Source organism: Aquarana catesbeiana, linkage group LG01 (assembly GCF_042186555.1).
Source record: "Aquarana catesbeiana isolate 2022-GZ linkage group LG01, ASM4218655v1, whole genome shotgun sequence".
Lineage (NCBI taxonomy): Eukaryota > Metazoa > Chordata > Amphibia > Anura > Ranidae > Aquarana > Aquarana catesbeiana.
Window position 1 is genome coordinate 188,049,831 of NC_133324.1, and position 22,125 is coordinate 188,071,955.

The 22,125-nt window shown below is 44.1% G+C and overlaps 1 protein-coding gene across 1 annotated transcript in view; it reads left to right on the top strand.

Annotated features, from left to right (window-relative positions):
- WDR36 (WD repeat domain 36) overlaps positions 1-22,125 on the top strand; it is a 142,850-nt gene that overhangs the window by 66,022 nt on the left and 54,703 nt on the right. The window contains exons 9-12 of the mRNA XM_073624607.1: positions 12,745-12,865; positions 12,990-13,055; positions 17,369-17,452; positions 18,952-19,106. Of these exons, the coding sequence (XP_073480708.1) occupies positions 12,745-12,865; positions 12,990-13,055; positions 17,369-17,452; positions 18,952-19,106 (426 nt within the window). The remainder of the gene's footprint in view (positions 1-12,744; positions 12,866-12,989; positions 13,056-17,368; positions 17,453-18,951; positions 19,107-22,125) is intronic.

A 22,125-nucleotide genomic window follows, 5' to 3' on the forward strand; every position in this document is an offset into this window, starting at 1 on the left:
CAGCATAGGGATACCAGACCACACCACATAATCACCTAGGCCTATGCCTACAGTCCTGCACAGCTGCATTCATCTATAGGGTTGACTGTCACAGGTGTTCTGGCTTAGGCCAACACTCCTTTTAGCTGGGTGTTCTCTTCCCCTTGGGGTTTACAGGCCTGTTTTAATTCTCACTAAGCCACAGCCTCGCACAGGCAGAGAGGTGACGGGAAGAAGTATGCGGATTTAGCTCACCCGGAAGTAGCGTTTTCACTGCCTAAAAGTATTACGTTTACCAGTACCCCATGATGGAGGATTTCTACAAGAATGGGGCTCTCCAGCTATTTCTTAAAGCTGAAGTTTAGTATAAGGTTTTGTAAGCCTTGACTTGTTCTCTGTCTGCTGATGCACACAATGTATACATTTCTGTATAAAAAGTCTAAAAATGCGTTAAAGTTGGCTGATAGGAATGTGGTAAGCCAACATCGTAAATCTCTTGGCAGACAAGCTTTGGGCGACATTTGTTGTTGCATGGTCTGATCTTCTGTCCTGTTTTACTGGCTTTAGCGGCATGACTGTTGAAGCCCCAGTTTTGAGAAACAGGGATGATTCTGTTTCTGTAACACCTACCCTCCTCAAGGCTAGAAAGTCAACTTCCAGGAAGGTGAACCCCATCATACATGGAAGGCTTAATTTATGTGGTGAGAAGCTAATAAGTTGTCTCTGACAGTATGTCATGGAGCATATTTTGGCGCTGCCCCATCCTTAACAACCATTGACACAATTTCAGCTGACAACAGGGGGTGTGTCTGGCCAGTGAGGAAGAGGCCGCTTACCGCTCCTGCCTTCCTGAGGTATTTAGAGGCGAACACAGCAACTTTTTTTTTATTTATTACAACATTAAAATCCCCAACTGCGATGATTGGAATATTCGGTTTATCTACTATAAACTCCAGTAAACAATATAAAACTTCTAATTTAAAAGGTGGAGGGATATAAATGTTTGCTAGTGTATATTCCTGGTTCCCTATTATGCAGTGTAAAAAAATATACCGACCCCCAGCATCTATATTACACTGTCTGCAGGTGAACACTACCTCTCTCCCAATTAACACCGACACACCCCTAAAATAAGAGGTGTGTACCGCATGGAACTGACACCGGTATTTTTTATTTCTTATTTGAGTTTTAGTGTCCCTGGTCAGGTGCGTCTCCTGCAAACAGGCAATACCCACTTTAAAAGTGTCTAACATATCAAATACCAGTGCTCTTTTGGCAGGAGTACCCAACCCCCGGACATTCCATGAACCAATATTTAATCCCATTAGTTATTCTGGGGTGAGGCTATCAAAAAAAAAAAAAAAAAGAAGAGAAAAAAAAGACCAGAAGCTAACCCTTTATACCTTTGAGGAGAGAATCCCATCTAAACTTAATAATCTTGTAGGACTCCATACCATATTAAATTCCCAATTCTAACCATCACCATTTCTCCTTATACCATATTTACCCAGGTATGGGATTGCTCCTCCGTATTCAGAAAATAATAACCCCAATTAACACAAGAAAATTCTTTAACATTCGTGTCCCAATATTTGTCCAACATACCAATTACCAAACTACAAACATTAATATTATACCCATATTTATCTGTATCCTGTGTGCCATTATATAATCCAGTGTGCCATACATTATCTTACCATTTAGTGTACCACTTAATACCCTATATTGTGTTCTAATTCTTCCATACCCTTTACCCCCCCCCCACCCTTCCCATACCATTCTAGTTTACCCCCCAGGGCTTTTTTAATGGCCGACCCATACCCACCTACCCTTCCACAACACACCCCTACCCCATCAACCCTCCCTCCCTCCCTACAATCAAAAGAAGATTTACTATAAACACACCCCATCTTAAACCTAATTTCATTTAACCGTGTCACAACCCGTCCCCACTCTGTTTAACAAACGTATATATTATTAAAATTAAATTGTGCCCCGTTTATATATAACAAATTCCGAGCCGTTTCCCTGCTACTTCCTGGGTAATTGAGCTTTCTCGAGTCGTCTTCCAGGACGGCACCCTGAGAGATGACTGGTCCTCCTGACAGGAAACACAATCAAGAAAGAGGTTAAAAACCCCGCCCCTCCCTGCACTCCTCAGTTTTTGATTGTTTCCCCACAGCGAAACAGTTTGTTTTTTTTTTTCGCGCCAGACTGCAGGTTTTTGGAAAACCTTTGGGTCTGGTAGGGCTTGCCCTTCCCGGGGGGTTCGTTTCCCCTATTTTCTCAGGGGGGCAATGAAGAGCTCCCCATGAGAACTGGAGGACCCTGGGCACTGTGAGTCTCCAGAACTCCAGGGACCATGTTCCTGCTCCCCCCTCTCCTTACCTCATGGTTTTAAGAGAGGATTTGCCACATCTGCCTGTTTTTCTGCTGTTGCAGGTCTGTGTTGGGTCTCCTGGCCGCCTCAACGCCGGCGGCTGTGTGTATGTTCGGCGCCATTTTGCGGTGGTCATTTCTGGGAGGAAATGACGTCACGGCGGCCCGGACACTAGAGCACACTGTCCCACAGAGGAGGAGGCGGCCTCGGCAAGATGGCGGCAGCGTTCGGAACGCCATGAGGAGCCAGCAGCCGGCTAGAACTACAGGTACCAGCGGTTAAGAGGGGAGTAGTTCCGGGCGGCAGAGGCAGCATCAGGCAAGGAGCAGGCGTCCACTACTCACTTACTGTAATGGAGCAGGAGGAGTTTACAGCTGTTGTGGAGGCCACCGGGGGTGAGTCTATCAGGCTGGAGGAGATAAGGGAGGGGGTGGCCCTCTAGCCTTTCCCTCATAAGAGATCTCTGTTAATTTTTACTAACTAAATGGGCTTCTTGTTTTGCAGACACAGAAACCCAGAGTGTTGCCAGTAGATCGAGACCCAAAAATCCTTCCCATACCAAGAGGTGTGGGTACTGCAATGATAAATTAGCTGCAGAGCATACCAAGCCGTTCTGTTATAAATGCATTCATAAATTGTCAGGGAAGGAGACTTCAGAGGTTATGAGGGATTTTCTCTCAATACAATCTGAAATGCTGTCCACACTTAAAGCCTTTCAGGCTAGCCTCAATGCTAGGCAGGATAGCAGAGAAGGCTCATCCTCCCAGGAAAGTGCTTTTTCTAATATTAGACAGGTGAGCACTGTTCCGCAGAAACCGCCATCTTCTCAGGATTCGGAGGCGGAGGCAGAGGAAGTGGAAGGTCCCTGCCGAAGTCTCTTTGAAGAAGGGGAAGACGCAGGAGATAGCTAGGAGGAAGAGGAACACTCCAGGCCAGGCCGACATATCTTCTCGACAGACGATATGGAGGGCCTCCTAGGGGCTATTTATGCTTCTGAGGAGATCCAGGAGCCAGAGGCACAGACTTCTGTACAGGATAGGTTGTATCAGGGGTTGTCTAAGGCTCAGTCTAAAGTGTTACCTATCCACCAGTCTCTGAAAGACATTGTTTTAAGAGAATGGAAGGAGCCAGAAAATAAACTTCAGAAGTTTAAAACCTGGAAACGCAGGTGTCCGTTTAAGGAAGAGGAGCAGGAGAAGTTTTTTAAACTTCCCAAACTAGATGCATCTCTGGCCCAGGTGTCTAAACAATCTGACCTGTCTTTGGAAGACGCAGGTAACATTCGGGACCAAATGGACCGTAGGTCAGAGACCCTTTTACGCAGGGCCTGGGAGGCCAATGCGGCTACTTTAAGTCCGGCTTTAGCTTCAGCGTGTATAGCTAGGAATACTAACATGTGGCTTAATAAACTGACTGATCATGTGGCGAGTACTTCCAAGTCCAAAGATCTTTTGGATTCCCTGGAGGTAATTGGTAAGGCGGTAGCCTTTCTTGCAGATGCTGCAGTGGAGTCAGTACGGACTTCAGCTAAAACAGCAGCGCTTCTCAATTCTGCCAGAAGAGCCATATGGGTTAAGACCTGGGATGGGGATCATACCTCTAAGACAGTTATGCGGCCTTCCTTTTGAAGGGTCTCTCCTGTTTGGTACCAGACCCTCTCCAGATCTACGGAGAAGGGAAAGAAATTTCCGGTTAAACCTAAAAAGGCCAAGAGATTTTTTCGAGGCCCCCAGGTTAACAACTGGTTTAAGGACCGTAAGGAAGGAAAGAAATGGGGTGTTGGAAAAGCCAAACAGAAGGGAGCTCTCCTTTTCTCCAGCCCTAAGGTCGCAGACAAGGATCCTAAGTGACGCCAGCACCAAGGTGGGAGGGAGGCTGGCACAATTTATCCCTCAGTGGGAGCAGGTAGCTCGGAGCCCTCTGGTCCTTCAGTGGATACGAGAGGGCTACGGGCTAGAGTTTGCTTCCAGGCCCCCGCAGAAATTTTTACTGACCTTTCCACCCAGAGAAAGATCAAAAGCCATAGGACTCATGGAAAATATCGAGCAGTTGGCGAGTCAGAGAGTCATTATCCCAGTGCCGGCGGATCAGCAAGGAAGGGGTTTTTATTCCCACGTCTTTGTTGTTCCCAAACCGTCCGGGAAATTCAGGTTAATCCTGAATCTAAAGAAATTAAATACCTTCCTGCGATACAAGAGATTTCGCATGGAATCGGTCTACACGGTCAGAAAACTTCTGTTAAAGGAGGTTTTCATGGCTACCATAGACCTGAAGGATGCATATCTGCATATTCCTATTCTACCGCAGCACCAGGTATTCCTTCGCTTTGCTATCCGCACGGATCTGGGTACACAGCACTGGCAGTTCCAGGCTCTACCCTTTGGACTGGGGGCCAGTCCAAGGGTATTTACAAAGATCCTTGCAGAGGTCATCTCCTACCTGCACCTTCAGGGGATTTCCCTGATACCATATTTAGATGACCTGTTGGTCTACAACCTTTCCAGGGAATCCCTTCTCCGGGATCTGGACAGGGTAATATCCACCTTGGAGTCCCTGGGATGGTTGGTAAGTCAGGAGAAATCCTCTCTGATTCCTTCTCAGACCAAACTCTACCTGGGTCTGTGGGTGGACTCGGTAGGGCAGAAACTGATCCTTCCGCAGGAGAAAATAGAAGCACTGATGGCTTCAGTGTCTTCAATCCGGCACCAGAAGGTAGTGTCCAGAAGAGTGATCATGAGGGTTCTAGGTCTCATGACTTCGTGTATTCCGGCAGTACCTTGGGCCCAGCTCCACTGAAGACCCCTGCAAAACTTTCTTCTATCCTCATGGGATGGAAAAAAGGAATCCCTGGATACTCTGGTTGCCATCCCTCAAGGAATAAGAAATTCCCTACTTTGGTGGCTCAATCCCCAAAGGTTGGGGGCAGGTCATCTTTGGTTCCAGCTCCAGCTGGTCAGAATAACGACCGATGCAAGCTCATGGGGATGGGGGCCCATCTAGAAGAACTGCAAGCTCAGGGTGTGTGGGACACACGACAGAGAACTGCATCTTCCAATTTCCAGGAATTGTTAGTTGTCAGGGAGGCTCTAATAGCCTTCGAGAGCAGGATCAGGGGGAGAGAAGTTCAGATCGTCTCCGACAATTCCACGACAGTGGCCTTTCTGAACCATCAGGGGGGTACACGGTTGCTTTCCCTAATGAGTTTGACACAGGAGATTCTAGAATGGGCAGAGCAAAGGATACCGTCCATTTCCGTGGTAAACATAGGGGGAGTTTTCAACATAAAGGCAGACTTCCTCAGTCGTCAGACAGTTCAACAGGGAGAATGGGAGCTGAACCCCGAAGTTTTCACCATGGTCTGTTAACGGCTAGGTACACCGGAGATAGATCTCTTTGCCTGCAGGGAAAACAGGAGGGTCAAGAGATACTTTTCCCTCTGCAGGGAACGGGGGTCCTAGAGGGTGGATGCATTGGCTCAGGAATGGGATTTCAGTCTGGCTTATGCTTTTCCTCCCTTAGCTCTGATTCCAAGAATCCTTCAAAGACTGAGTCGGGCCAGGGGCAATTTGATCTTGATTGCCCCCTGGTGGCCCAAAAGGTCCTGGTTTCCCACGTTGTGGAACTGGGCGGTTTTACCTCTGGTTCAGCTTCCAGAACGTCAGGATCTTCTGCTTCAAGGCCCTCTTTACCATCTGAACCCCGGTTTCTTCAGGTTGACAGCCTGGCTGTTGAAAGGGAGTGCCTGCGCAACAAGGGGTGTTCAGAGAAGGTGATTGACACCCTGTTACTGAGTAGAAAGCCGGTAACAAGGCGCATTTATGCTAGGGTCTGGGGGGGCTTTCTCCCGTTGGTGTGAAGCGAGAAAAGTTCCCCAGAAAGAAATTCCAGTTATCTTAGACTTCCTACAGGAGGGAGTAGACAGAGGTTTAGCCACCAAAACTCTGAAGGTTCAGGTGGCGGCTTTGTCTAGTTTTCTGGATGTTAAATTAGCTCTAGATCCTTTAATTAAGAGATTCCTGTCGGCTAGAGAGAGACTTTCCCCGGTGCAAATAAAGGAATTTCCACCATGGGATTTATCTTTAGTCTTGGAAGCCCTGAACAGGGCACCTTTTGAGCCCTTGGCTCAATCTTCAGTTAGGCTGATTTCTTTTAAATCCGCCTTCCTTCTGGCTGTTACTACAGCCAGAAGGGTGGGCGATTTGCATGCTCTTTCTATGAAGGAGCCCTTTTTCCGCCTGTTAGAAGACAGAATTATTCTCAGGCAGGACCCTTTGTACCTTCCCAAGGTGGCTTCATGCTTCCATAGGTCACAGGAGATTATTTTACCCTCCTTCTGTCTCAAGCCACAGAATGAGAAGGAAAGGGCCTTCCATACGTTAGATGTCAGGAGATGTCTGTTGCTTTACCTAGAAAAGGTTTAAGAGTTTAGGAAAACTCAGCATCTGTTGGTCAGTTTTTGTGGAGTTCGAAGAGGCGAACAGGCCTCTAGAAGGACCATTGCTAGATGGATTAGACAGGCTATTGCCATAGCTTATGAGCATTCAGGTCAGATGGCTCCAACTAATCTTAAAGCTCACTCTACAAGGTCTCTGGCAACCTCTTGGGCAGAAAGAGCCGGAGCATCGGTAGATCAAATTTGTAAGGCAGCAACGTGGTCAAGCCAGAACACGTTCCTGAAACATTACAGAGTGGAACTTCTGTCACCCCAGGACCTGGCCTTCGGCAGAAAGGTCCTGCAAGCGGTTGTCCTGCCCTAAGGTAGGCCTGAGCTACTTGCTCTTCTCTCAGGGTGCCGTCCTGGAAGACGACTCGAGAAAATGACCAGTTACACTTACTGGTACGGAGAGTCAGCAATCGCCTGCCGTGGGAGCGGCCACAAAGCGCTGTCGCTCTCCACGGCGCATGTCATCACAATACAGGGGCGGGTATTAAGAATGTAAAGGAACTGCTCCTGAATACACAGCCAGAAACCAATCACCGGGACTGGCTGTTTGGTGCAGATTAGCAAGTGTCATAGCGGCCGAAACACAGAGAATAATGATAAAGCCACAAATAATAAAAATAAATCATACATCAATGCACACATCCCCTCAAACAGCGACACCACCACAAGTGCCTGAAAAACAAGACCCTGGACCGGAGCTGCAGGGCCCCCCCACAGACGGGTCTGTGAAGAAGGTCCTGCAGCAACAGCCCACCGACGCGGGAAAGCGGCCAGGTGGAAGGTATCACCGGGCCATACATTGTTGCCCATCAGACACCATCCCGGGCGACCGCCAGAAAGAAGGCCCCCCACCAACGTATTGATGGGAGGCCTACCCGCGCCGGGCAGGACAAAAACGAGTCAGCAGATCTAAGGATTGACAGATGCCCACACCGGGGTATGGCCGGGAGATTCCAAAAAATTCCTCAATAGAGGAATATGTGGGTAAAAATTAACCAATAATATACAGACATAGGATACATCAAAATAAGTTTACAAAAAAAAATATATATATAAATTATTAAAAGGAAAAAATGGGGAAAACAAGAAAGAATTTGTGTGCGTATAAAAAAATCGCAAGGGAGCTATTCCTTCTCACAGCCCCCAGATGAAAAACCCTCCAAAAAGGGTCTATAGCTAAATTGTTCATTAAGTCCCGGGGGCGAGGTGGCAGCAAGGTCCGCAATCCAGCGGGTCTCCCGCTGTAGCAGAACCTTGTTCCAATCCCCGCCCCTGGGACTAGGATGAATTCTGTCCCCGCCCACACACTCTGCCCTCACTTATTTCCCTACTCCACCCCCACCCTGCCCTCACTTCTCCCCCAGCCCCCCCCCACCTTGCCCTCACCCAACTCCCTAACCCCCCCACCTCCCAAACCACCTCTCTACCTACTCATCCTAGGCGATAGGTATTGGTAGTTTGAATCAGTGCGTACTTCGTTACTCAGTGTTAAAAAAAAAAAAAAAAAAATGGTATCATTGCATCCCAAGTTAAAGGCTTTGGGCAGAGTGTCGCATGGATTGTTCTGCAACCGCTTTTGTCTCAGTGGGACCCTAATTTGGTCTTGTCTGTTTTTCAGTCTCCCCCTTTTAAACTTCTTAGAGATTTTCTTTTTGGTGGCCATTACCTTGTCTCGCAGGGTCTGGAATATGGCTGGCTTTCATGTAAAGGAACCCTAACCTGGTTCTTCTCCATAATAAGGTGGTATTAAGGCCATTGTCCACTTTTTCCTACCTGAAGTGGTTAATTTGTTCCACCTGGATCAGGAAATTTTGTTAATTTTTTTTTTGTCCTAAGCATCTTAAAGAGAAGTGGCTCCACTCAAGCTGTTCAAGTTTTTGGCTACAGCTTTGTTTTGACAGTCTGATTCTCTTGTTTGTTCTGCCTGAGAGTTGTCCCAAGGGTCAGGCTAGGTCTTGATCCATTATTTCTAGGTGGATTTGTCATCTTGTTTCTCAGGCCTTAGGTTTCAAGGGGAAGGTTCTTCCTTTCCTGGTCAAGGCCCATTCTATTAGGAGTTTTGGTGCTTTTAGGGCTATTCAGCATCAAGGCTCTGTTCACGTTTGTGAGGCTACTACCTGGTTTTCTATTCACACATTTGCTAAGTTCATAGTTACATAGGTGAGGTTGAAAAAAGACACAAGTCCATCAAGTTTAACCTGTGTGTGTGATTTTATGTCAGTATTACATTGTATATCTCTGTATGTTTTGGTTTCTCAGGTGCCTAATAGTTTTTTGAAATTTATCGATGCTCCCCACTGAAACCACTGCCTGTGGAAGAGAATTCCACATCCTTACCGCTCTTGCAGTAAAGAACCCTCTATGGAGTTTAAGGTTAAACCGCTTCTCTTCTAATTTTAGTGAATGGCCTTGTGTCTTTTTTTTAAAATTCTCTTTCACTGAAAAGTTTTATCCCTATTGTGGGGTCACCAGTACGATATTTGTACATTGAAATCCTATCCCCTCTCAAGCGTCTCTTCTCCAGAGAGAATAAGTTCAGTGCTCGTAACTTTTCCTCATAACTAAGGTCCTTCAGTCCCTTTATTAGCTTTGTTGCCCTTCTTTTGGACTCCCTCCAGTTCCAGCACATACTTCCTGAGGACTGGTGCCCAGAACTGAACGACATACACCTGGTGTGGCCGGACCAGAGTCTTGTAGAGTGGGAGAATTATTGTTTTATATCTGGAGTTAATCCTCTTTTTAATGCATGCCAATATTCTGTTTTCTGTGCTTGCAGCAGCTTGGCATTGCATGCCATTGCTGAGCCTATCTGCTAGAACCCTCAGGTCCTTTTCCATTCTAGATTCCCCCAGAGGTTGTCCCCGAGCGAGTAGATTGCATTTATATTTTTGCCACCCAAATGGATTATTTTAAATTTTTCTACATTAAACCTCATTTGCCATGTAGTTGCCCACCACATTAATTTGTTCAGATCTTCTTGCAAGGTTTCCACACCCTGCAGAGAAATTATTGCCTGCTTAGTTTGGTATAGTTCGCAAATACTGAGCTTGAGCTGTTTATCCCATCTTCCAGGTCGTTTATGATTAAATTACATTGGATTAGTTCCAGGACAGAACCCTGGGGGACACTGCTTTCGGCACCGGACCTTTCTGAGTACTCCCCATTTATCACAACCCCCTGAACTCGCCCCTGTAGCCAGTTTTCAACCCAATGGTCCATGCCGATAGACCTTGGTTTGTACAGTAAACATTTATGGGGAAACTGGATCAAAAGCATTTGCAAAAATCCAGATACACCATGTATTACGGGCCTTCCTTTATCTAGATGCCAGCTCTCCTTCTCATAGAAGGGTTAAAAGATTGGTTTGGCAAGAACGATACTTTATGAATCCATGCTGATTACTGCTAATAATGCAGTTTTCATTACTAAAATCTTGTATATAGTCCCCTCCAAGAGCTTGCATAGTATTGATGTTAAGCTAACTGGTAATTCCCAGGGATGTATCTTGCCCTTTTTTAAATATTGGAGCTACATGGCTTTTCTCCAATCTGCTTTTACCATTCCAGTCAGTAGACTGTTTGTAAAAATTAGGAACAATTACTTGACTGAGTTCCTTAAGAAACCGGGATCAGATGCAGGCCATCTGATCCCGGTGACTTATTAATGTTAAGTTTTTCAAGTCTTTTTCTAATTCTATACTCTGTTGGCCATGAGGGTGCTTCCTGTGACGTGTCATGAGGATAAAACATTGCAGTTTTGGTTACTGAAGCCCCCCCGTTTCCCTCATGAAGACTTAGGGGAAGAATAAATTCAATACCTTCGCCATCTCTCCATCCCTAGTAACCAGATTCCACTCATCATTCTTTATGGGACCAATATGATCTGACCTCCCTTTCTTACTGTTTATATACTTAAAGAATTTCTTGGGATTTTTTTTACTCTCCTTTTGCTATGTGCCTTTCGTGTTCTATCTTAGCTGCCCTGATTGCACCCTTACATTTCTTGTTGCATTCTATGTAAAGTTGGCATGCTGGTGATGATCCCTCAGCCTTGTATTTTTTGAAGGCCTTCTCCTTTGCTTTTATATGCATTTTTACATTGGCGTTAAGCCACCAAGGACTTTTATTAGCTCTTTTAAATTTATTTCCCATTTGGGATGCACTGGCTAATACCCTTATTTAATATGCTCTTAAAGCATACCCATTTTTCCTCTGTGTTCTTTGTTACTAAATGGGATAAAATCTTAGTATCTTCTAGCAAGGATCGTAGTTTGGGGGAAGTTGGCTCTTTTGAAATTCAGTGTCTTTGTGTTCCCCTTATGTTTCCTATTTCTGTGATTTATACTGAACTAATTGACCTGTGATCGCTATTTCCTAAATTGCCTCATATTTCCACATCCGTGCTCAGGTCTGTATTTTTGGTAATCAGTAGGTCTAAGTAACTTTTTTTCTTGTTGGTGCATTTACCATCTGACCCATGAAATTGTCCTGCAAGACATTTAGGAAATGACAAGCTTTAGATGAATGCGCGGTTCTTTCCGCCCAGTCTTATGTCTGGATAATTAAAATCCCCTATTATAATGACACTTCCCATTCTTGCTGCTAATCCAAATTGTGATAGGAGGTTCGTCTCCTCCTCCTCCCTCTGGTTAGGGGGCCTATAGCATGCTCCTAGTATTACTTTCCCCTTAGTTTCCTCCATTTGTAGCTCTACCCATAAGGATTCCACCTCCTCCCTTGCTCCCTTAGTAATGTCATCTCTCGCATTCACTTGTACATAATTTTTAATATAGAGGCACATCCCTCCCCCTTTTTTACACTCTCTATCCCTGCGATATAGGTTATACCCTCGAATGGTTGCCAACCAATCATGAGAGCTTAGTTCTCCCATCTTGTCCACCAGACTCCTGGCATTCGTGAACATGCCACGAAGTTTAGACTGGTCGCATACTATCTCCTTATTGGGTGTTCTGAGGTTGCAAATAGGACTTGTTACTGTACTTGCCTCTGGTTTAGGCGCTTTAGTTAACCTACCACTAATGCCCCCAATACTACCCTCTGGAATTTGTTTCACGCTGACTATCTCTACCTCTGGACCTACACCCCCCCGCGCTGACTATCTCTAACTCTGGACCTACCCCCCCGTCCCCCCCCCCCCCCCCCCGTCACCTAGACCTCTGGACCTACACTGACACTAATAATCAACAATACAGTACACAGGTACTCGCAGCATCTGTGCACTCACCAGGTAGATGTTTGCTTCTATGCATGCCAGCTTTGGCCCAAAGGCTTTGCAGGCGGCTTTGTAATGGGGTTCCCCCCTGTTTTGTTTTAGGATTTTGGGTATGTTGTTTTGATAACCCCCACTCAACTCCACCCCCCCCACCCCCCTTTAAAATGTTTAGTGCTTTGGGATATCCCAAGTAGTCATGAATATGAACTCCTATGTGTCATGTGATGTACTCCAAGTGGGGAATTTTACAGGTAAATGAAAATTCCTATTCCACCTGTTTTAGTTGGTATAGTTGCTACTTATTAAACCACTGAAGTGTGCAGGTGTTCTCTTCATCGCTGGCTTCTCTAATGCTGTCAACAAATTCCTAAGGTGCAGTGTTTGGTCTTAGTATGTTATGCTTCTTACAAAAAGATTAAAAACGCTCATCCTTTCTTTTGTCCTGGCGACCACGGTCAACAAGAACGTAAATTTTGTAGTTGTGAGAGCAAGAGGTAAGAAGAAGTCTTCCAATGAGCGCACATGTTTGAATACTTGTCTAGGGTGGGAATTTCTCTCACTTTGGGGAGATTTCCTCTCGCTTTGGGATAAGGGGAAAAATCGCTTTCAGATAAGGGGAAAAATCGCCACGGCAGGACACATTATTTTATTATACATGTTATAATTTTGTGTATACCAAATTCTCTGACCTTCTTTGTCTTTTTACCAGGTCTGGATCTTTGATGGCCCAGGAGGCCAAGGTCGTTTGCTTAGGTTTCGTATGGGTCATAGTGCTCCACCCACTTTCATTCGACATCATGGTCTAGATGGCAAGCAGATGCTTAGTGCAGGTAGATATAAACACTTTTTGTATTTGAGAACATCGTTCTTGTATATGAAATATATATTTTATACTAGTATACAACAGAAAACTAGTTAAGTATTGAACATATTTTCTTGCTTTTCATTTTGCAGGCCAAGATGGGGCGTTGCATTCATTTTCCACAGTTCATGACCGATATAGTAAAAGCCTTGGTCATGGTAAGTTAATATTTAGAGCCAGATCCAGATTTAGGACTGCATTTTAGGTCACTATTAACTGTCCTCGTGGCAATAGGATATTTTGACCATTTTTGTATTTCTTAAACTGATACTAAATACACACAGTTTAATTTACATTCTCCCTTTTATTTCTGTATATGGATGATCCCACTGTAATTATTTTCAATAAAAAAAGTACCTTTTTCCTAATCCCATATATAGCTGTCACATGACCCAGATCTTTCCTAGCCAGTCTACAAGGAAACATAAGCAGGTGGAGCTTCTAGTCCTCTGCTTCTGGTCACATGTTCAAAAGAATAAATAAAAAAATAGCCTTTGGAATACTGAGTAAAATAAATAAATGTTAACTGTAACCACTTCAGCCCTGGAAAATTTCCCCTCTCAACCTCTTGCCACCTGCCGTCGTTTGACGGCGGCAGAATGGCTCCCCTGCGCGAATCATCGTAGCTGTACGGCGGCCGCTTTAAGGGGTATAGGGGACGCGTGCGCCACCGTGTCGCTGAGGAGCCGATGCGCGTGCCCGGCGGCTGCGATGTCTGCCAGGCACCCGCGATCGCTCCTGACAGAGCCAGAACGGGGATGTGTGTGTAAACACACACATTCCCGTTCTGGCAGGGGAGAGGAGACAGATCGTGTGTTCCTAGTATATAAAAAAAATGATCGGTCATCCTTCCCCAGGCAGTCCCATTCCCCGTTACAGTTAGAACACACTGAGGGAACACATTTAACCCCTTGATCACCACCTAGTGTTAACCCCTTCCCTGCCAGTGACAGTTATACAGTAATCGGTGGCTATTTTTAGCTCTGATCGCTGTATAAATGTCAATGGTCCCAAAAGTGTCCGATCTGTTCGCCGCAGTCCCGATACAAATCTGAAATCGCCGCCATTACTTTTAAAAAAAAATGCTATTAAATCTATTCCTTGTTTTGTAGGCATGATAACTTTTGTGCAAACCAATCAATATATGCTTATTGTGATTTTTTTTTTTTTTTTTATACCAAAAATATGTAGAAGAATATACATTGGCCTAAACTAAGAAAGAAATTTTATTTTTGTTTTTTTTTAAATTTTGAGATATTTAATATAGTAAAAAAAAATATATATATATATATATATATATATATATATATATATATATATATATATATATATATATATATATATATATATATATATATATATATATATATATATATATATATTTTTTTTTTTTTTTTTTTTTTCCTCAAAATTGTCGCTCCTTTTTTGTTTATAGTGCAAAAAAATAAAAACCGCAGAGGTGATCACTTACCACCTAAAGAAAGCTCTATTTGTGGGAAGAAAGGACATCAATTTTGTTTGGGTACAGTGTCGCATGACCACGCAATTGTCAGTTAAAAAAAAAGTAAAAAAATTAATTTCTTCATCATTTTAGGCCGATTATATATTCTTCAACATATTTTTGGTTAAAAAAAACGCAATAAGCGATTCTACAAAATAGGGAATAGAGTTATGGCATTTTAATTTTTTTTATTTTTTTTTACTAGTAATGACGGCGATCTGCAATTTTTAGCGGGATTGCGGTAGACCCCCCTGCATTACTGCCCCAACACTGAACCCCCCTGCTCATCTGGCACAACACTGAACCCCACCCTGCTCATCTGCCCCATCACTGTACCCCCCTGCTCTTCTGTCCCACTGCTGGAACCCTCTTCCCATCTCTTCCACCGCTGTACCTTCCTGCTCTTCTGCCCCACCGCTGTACCTTCCTGCTCTTCTGCCCCACCGCTGTACCTTCCTGCTCTTCTGCCCCACCGCTGTACCTTCCTACTCTTCTGCCCCACCGCTGTACCTTCCTGCTCTTCTGCCCCACCGCTGTACCTTCCTGCTCTTCTGCCCCACCGCTGTACCTTCCTGCTCTTCTGCCCCACCGCTGTACCTTCCTGCTCTTCTGCCCCACCGCTGTACCTTCCTGCTCTTCTGCCCCACCGCTGTACCTTCCTGCTCTTCTGCCCCACCGCTGTACCTTCCTGCTCTTCTGCCCCACCGCTGTACCTTCCTGCTCTTCTGCCCCACCGCTGTACCTTCCTGCTCTTCTGCCCCTCCGCTGTACCTTCCTGCTCTTCTGCCCCACCGCTGTACCTTCCTGCTCTTCTGCCCCACCGCTGTACCTTCCTGCTCTTCTGCCCCACCGCTGTACCTTCCTGCTCTTCTGCCCCACCGCTGTACCTTCCTGCTCTTCTGCCCCACCGCTGTACCTTCCTGCTCTTCTGCCCCACCGCTGTACCTTCCTGCTCTTCTGTCCCACCGCTGTACCTTCCTGCTCTTCTGTCCCAACTCTGAACCCTTCATGCTCATCCTGCTGATCCACCTCTCGCATCCAGCCCACATGCTTGTATGGGATGTATGTGATGTCGCATACAGGCATCTGGAATAGATGCGCAATTATGAGCTCAGGTCAGGGGCATTTTCTGAAAGCAGTGGGCCTGTGTGCAGGATCATAAGTTGGGCCCCCACAGCTGAGAAAAAGGGGTTGGGTGCGATTTTCATTACACTGAATACTGGCTGTGGCTTAAAGTGACTCAGCGTGCAGGGGTTCAGTAGTAAGTGACGCAGAGGTTCAGGAATAATGACAACAAAGTTCCCAGAAGCTCAACAGTAATTCCACAAACTGTCACCTGATTGTGGTTTTCTCAATCACAATGAAATCCCTTCTTTCTGAGGTTGGTAGTGGCAACCAATCTTCCTCCAGATGGTGGACGGGGCTAGCAGGACTGTGATTGGCTTTAGCAGGGCCAAAACAGGCCTCTTCCTCCTGGAAACAGGAACCCCCCCCCCCAGCAGAACTGCACCCAATCTCTTCCCCATCACAAAAGCTGACAATCGCAGCTACAGCAAAGTTGGAGAACTAAACAATGTTTAATGTTTCCCATCTTTTACAATGTGTTGGGGGCACAGTGCCTCCCCCTCAGTGCAGGCGCGGCGTGGGGAACTCTGAAATTGGAATGCATTAGTGTCTCACTGACACTTCCCTGCCCTGCTCTGCTAATGGGGAGGGAGTCGAGTGCCAGCAAAAGAGACTTTGCGTGCCGCGTGTCGCCTACCCCTGGTTTAGCTAATAGTAGTTGGTCACATTCATCTGTTGAAGAAGCTTTTCCACTTGTTTATGGCACTTGTTCAGTTCTAAATAGGAACATTTCCAAGCATGTATTTCCATAGAAGTAGCACAAACACCTTAATCCAATCAACATGGACAGCTAGCCTAAAAGCTAAGGGCAAGTAAAGACAGATAAACAAGTTCACCAGCTTGCTACTATTGACCAGCAATAACAGAATAGAGTAGTTAACCTGGAGAAGAAAGGATAACAGAACACCACAAAGCAATAAAGGTTAATGGGTAAAGAATCTTTTACACTGAGAGCTTTCTCAGCTGGAGAAGGAAGATTAGCCACTCTCAGTGGGTCCAACACTTATAGGTCACTAAAGAGGGACCCCACAAGCTGTTACAAGAAAAAGGTGATAGACCGTTTTGCAATAAAACAGCAAAACAATCACGCCAAATAAATGAAGCAGCAGTCACTATTAGCCTAAGGCATAAATTGTACACTATATAAGGTGAATGTGCTTCTACAATAATGGAATGGTGTACCTAAAACCATGTGATGTTAGCTGAAAATATAGCATCACATTTTTTTACCAACAGACAAAAGTCCTCTTGTAATATAAAAAAAAACATCAAAAAGTTAATGCATGTGATAATAAAATTTTGCATAAAAAATGTATAAACCGGAAATTCATCAAAAAATCTTGTAGTGATATAAAGTGCATACTATATTGAAAGTTCATCTATAACAAACTGAATAAGTTAAAAAAAAAAGTTCAAAAGGGGCATGACCGAAAAAAGTCTGCGGACCAGCGCTCTCACCCAATGGCTGAGAGTGCTGACTGTAGTGTTCTGGTGGAGCACAATAGCACAGCAGGGGAGATCGCTGTACTAACACCGTATCGTTAGTACAGTGGCTCCTTCTGAGATCCCAGTGGGTTGAACAAAAAAATAATAGTAGTGTGTACCAGGCTTTAGGGTACAGTATATGCAGACTTCCTCCAGCCAGGAAGGTAGCAGTTGTTGGAAGTAAAAATCATGTAATGTTCTTTGGAAATTGACTTGCATACAGAGCACTGCAAAAATGATAATGTAACTTGCATGTGATAGTCTGTATTACGGTAATATGGTCTAATTTAACAGTCTGAATTTACCCTTGAACCTGCCTTACATCTTTATAAACATACCGATTTTCTTTTGTATTACCAGGTTCTATAAATAAAACTAAAGCTAAAAAGATGGGTTCGCGTGGAGCTGTTTTAAGACTTACTCCTGTCATAGCCTTTGCCTCTGGTATGTAATCTACCTAAATATTTATTCTGCCCTTAAAACACTACCACATCCAAGAATACTGTATGACTGTTTACGATTAGCCAGAAGGCCTTTAGATATGTATACAAATTATAACTTTTTTACAGAACTTATAGTAAGACTTGATTGTATGTAATTTCTCACTGTATACTTGCATAAGTTATGTTATTGTAACTCACAATGAGAATTCCAGTATGCACTACTTATATATTTAATGCTCAAATCCCCATTGCTGCTGTCTCTTCTTAAAAGTCCTGCAGCTTAGTGTCAGAGTCTGTGAAAAGAGCCTGCTGTTCTGCTCTGGGCACTAAAAGTTGCATTCGCTGTGTTCTTTCTACATTGGACTCCTTGAGTACACTGCGTTCCTACCCAGGTTTCCCCGTGATATATAATGGATCATAGCCATGCTAGAATTGTAGCATAATGATCATCCATGGTGCGCTCCAGCAAGGATGTCAAAGTTGCTTTATAGCTAGTAAAGTCCTTTGCTGGATCCAGTCTCCTGTTGTCCACCAGAAAAGAGAAGAGAGGGGAACGTTTCACCAGTACAACTGGCCTTTTCATCCCCTTGAACATGGGGCCAAATTACAGTGCCTTGGAGGAGCCTGATTTAAGAAGGATACAGCAAACACACCTGAGCTTTGGAAGTTGGACATTTGTGACAGACTGCAGACACTAATCTGCTAGTTTTTGAGGACGATGACCATGGCAGCATGGATGTGAGCAGTGGACCTCTTGAGTGAGTACAGCTTTAAGTACTAAAAGTCCCACCATGAGTTACAATAGCATACCAACATATGCAAATATGCAACAAAAAATTGCAAGAATCAGGGCGGAGTGAATTATACAGACTGTGCTTTGCAAAAAAAAACTTTGATCCAGTTGTAAGTAATTGGTCGTAACATATGTATCAGAACTTGTCTTTATTTGTTTTTCTGTAACTGTGACTATTATTTTGTTTATATACAGTGTATCACAAAAGTGAGTACACCCCTCACATTTTTGTAAATAGTTTATTATATCTTTTCACGTGACAACACTGAAGAAATTACACTTTGCTACAATGTAAAGTGGTGAGTGTACAGCTTGTATAACAGTGTAAATTTGCTGTCCCCTCAAAATAACTCAACAGACAGCCATTAATGTCTAAATCGCTGGCCACTAAAGTGAGTACACCCCTAAGTAAAAATGTCAGAATTGGGCTCAAAGTGTCAATATTTCTTCAGTGTTTTCACATGAAAATATATAATAAAATATTTACAAAAATGTGAGGGGTGTACTCACTTTTGTGAGACACTGTAGATGGCTAAAATAAAGAAAGGGGAGTATGTGACCATTTTCAACTTGTGGGTGGATTTCTTTAGTTCCAAGTAGAAAGGCATTTGTAAATCCCATTAAATTATACATGCTCTAATTAGAAACAGTTCTGATAGTCATTTGTTAACAGACAATATATGACAGACTGCTGTTCTATGTTTTAGAGACGGCACGACAGAATGACTGGGATGGTATAATTGCATGTCATCAGAATTCACTAAGGTGTACCACTTGGAATTATGTAAGGTCTACTATGGGAGCATACAAGCTAACACCACCTGATCTCAAGAATACCAAACCACGTGACATTTATGCAACAGTGAGTATGGACACCTCTAGTCAGAGTTGAACAACTCAAAGACCTTAGTCATGCAAAATGAATGCTTAGAAGTGGTGTGTTATGCACTGTATAATGTGTTGATGGCAGTGTGGACAGCTTTGCTTTTTAATCCCAACTCCGAGAAACCTGTAAATTATTGAAATCGTTTATGGTGGTGCTGTGCCCGCACTGCAAGGATTAAGAGTGATTGTAAAGTTTATACATTTTTTTTTTTAATAAAAATAATAAACATGTTATACTTACCTTCACTGTTAAATGGTATTGCACATAGTGGCCCCAAACCTCCTCTTCTGGGGTCCCTTGCCAGTGCTCTCGGCTCGTTTTCCCTTCTGAGTGTCCCCATAACAAGCCATTTGCTATAAGGCCACTTTTGAGGGCTCGATCCTGAGCCAGGCTATATGCATATATAGACAAACCAGTGAGGCCCGGCTCAGCACCTGCTCCCTCCTTACAGGATTTGATTGACAGCAGCAGGAGCCAATGGCTCCCTCTGCTGCCTCTGAATCATGTGAAGTGATCGAGAGTAGCGTTTCTGCTCTCGGGCACATCGCTGGATTGAGATGGGGCTCAGGTATGTGTTTTAGGTTAGGGGAACTGATTACGGAAGGTTTTTTTCACCCTAATGCTGAAAATGTATTACAATAAAAACAAACCAAAAAAAACGTATGCCTGTCTAACACTCGTTTAGGTCTAGGGGACACAGAAGATCTACTTATTCAACCCTTTATGCGGAAAGACCAGTCCCCACAGTGTCTTCTCCCCCATGCTCCTGGGGTCTGAAGCCCTGACATCATCAAAACCAATGCAGGGTCCTTTGCCCTGCATTGGACATGTGTACGCCTAAGTCCAGACCACCACTGGAGGAATCAAGTAAGTGAAAGCACTTCTCTTCCCTAGACAAAACAAGCTGTTGGGCTTTGCCATATTGCAAGGGATAATTTTAACGTTTCCCAGGTTTTAGAGTAACTCTTTTTTTTTTTTTTTTTTACCTAGCAAAGGAGTTTAGTGAATCAGGTATTTCACTGCAATTAACATAGCAGAGGGTTTAAATGGGTGTAAACATGCAAGGCAACTTTTGGCTGTCAGGTGGAAGCAGTCCGGCGGATGGATGGTCCATCTGTCTACTGGAAGACAGGTGAGACATCAGGGGACCAATAGACCCTTGATGTCGCATTAAAGGGAACCTGTCAAAACAAAATGCTACCACTTAGGGGACTTTTGGTCCCTCATCCGTTAAAAAATTTAAAGTGGATGTAAACCCCTCATATATGCCCAGTGAAGTGAACAGCCTCAGATGATACACATAGATTAAACAAATTTCCCTACATAAGTTTTACATTCTTATCTGCTGTCTTCAGCTTTATATATTCTTTAGAAAGTTCAGATTGTGTTAGGAGATTTTCTCTTCCTTCAGCACTGCAGTGAATCCTGGCCATACAGCCAAGACAGCTGATTGGAGGAAAAGCACACACCCCCACTCCACATAGGTAGAGACTTTCAGAGCTTGTTGAATAGTTCAGCACGCTGCTAATCTATAGCGTCCTCCCCAACACAAAACTCAGGCTGCTTTTATCTCAGTTGACAGAGATCATATCGGGATGATAACAGAAGAACGGAGCAGGAGACGGGTACCAGGACATAGTGCTTTGAAGAGAGAAGGAAACACTTTAGATACGTGCCCAGCTCAAACATGAATCGGGTTTTCATCCACTTTAAAGCAGAACTAAACTGTATCTGAACACCACAACTTAAAAACGCTATTTAATTCATTTTTATTATTGAAAGCAAACCCCCTAATCCATCCATGTCTCCACGCTCTATTTTGTTGAGAAATCGCCTTGAAAATTACCCCACTAGCATTTCTAGTTGCAGCTGTTTTGAGTAAGGTCAGATGACTCATGTAACGTTGTTTCCGGGTATTGCTGGCTTCGAAGCTGTGATTGGCCAGAGCCACGATGGGGTCACTCGGGAGCCTGGTGGCGGCAAGTCAGCTGAAGCAATGGCACGAACAAGACGTTGCTTCAGTGCGCATGTGCCAATGACGTCGGCACATGCTGATACATGGGATATCTCCTAAACCGTGTAGGTTTAGGAGATATCCATGGTAGCTACAGGTAAGCCTTATTATAGGCTTACCTGTAGTAAAAAGTGGATTGTAAGGGTTTATAACCACTTTAAGACAGACATGCAGGCAGGAAAGCATGCTTAGCTGAGAAAGCTCCTCCTCCAGCTGAAAGAAACAAAATGGCCATGCATGACATAATTTAGTCAGAAAATTAGGTCCTGATAGAGCACATCTCATAGACTTATAACAGATTAGTCTGACAAGAACCAATCGTAAATCCATGCTGGTTGTCGCTTATACCTTTATCAGAGTCCCTTACCATCCCCTCAAAAACCTTACACGCTATTGATGTATAAGTATCTGCCTGTTCTTTTCAGCATTGAGGAGACCAGTCATTTTGAACAAATCCCCTAAATCTATGTGCAGAAATGCATCTCCAAACCTGCAAGGAATCTTCACCATGCTTCACTGTTGCCTGCAGGCACTCATCCTTGTACCACTCTCCAGGCTTTCAGTGAAAAAAAAATTGCCTTCTGTTACAGCTGAATATTGCAGATTTAAACGTGTCAGCCCAAAGCATCTACTGCCATTTTTCTGCACACCGGTTCTTGTGTTTTCTTGCATAGGCAAGTCATTTGGCTTTGTTTCCACAACTGGGGTATGGTTTTTGGCAACTAGGAAGCTCTTGAATAAAAGTACTTTATTAGTTACATGGGTACAGGCTATAGGCTGACGCGTTTCGGCTAAGAAGCCTTCATCAAAGCAAACATGTCTGATTTAAAAACTGATATTTATAACAAGGCAAGCCCTCCAAATCGGGCGCATCCTGATCAGAAACAAATCAATTAAAAACACATGGAGAAAAAAAGAGACAACAGCAAGCATATGAAGGACATATGAACAAATAAAACCTGTTCTGCAGGTACTCCAATG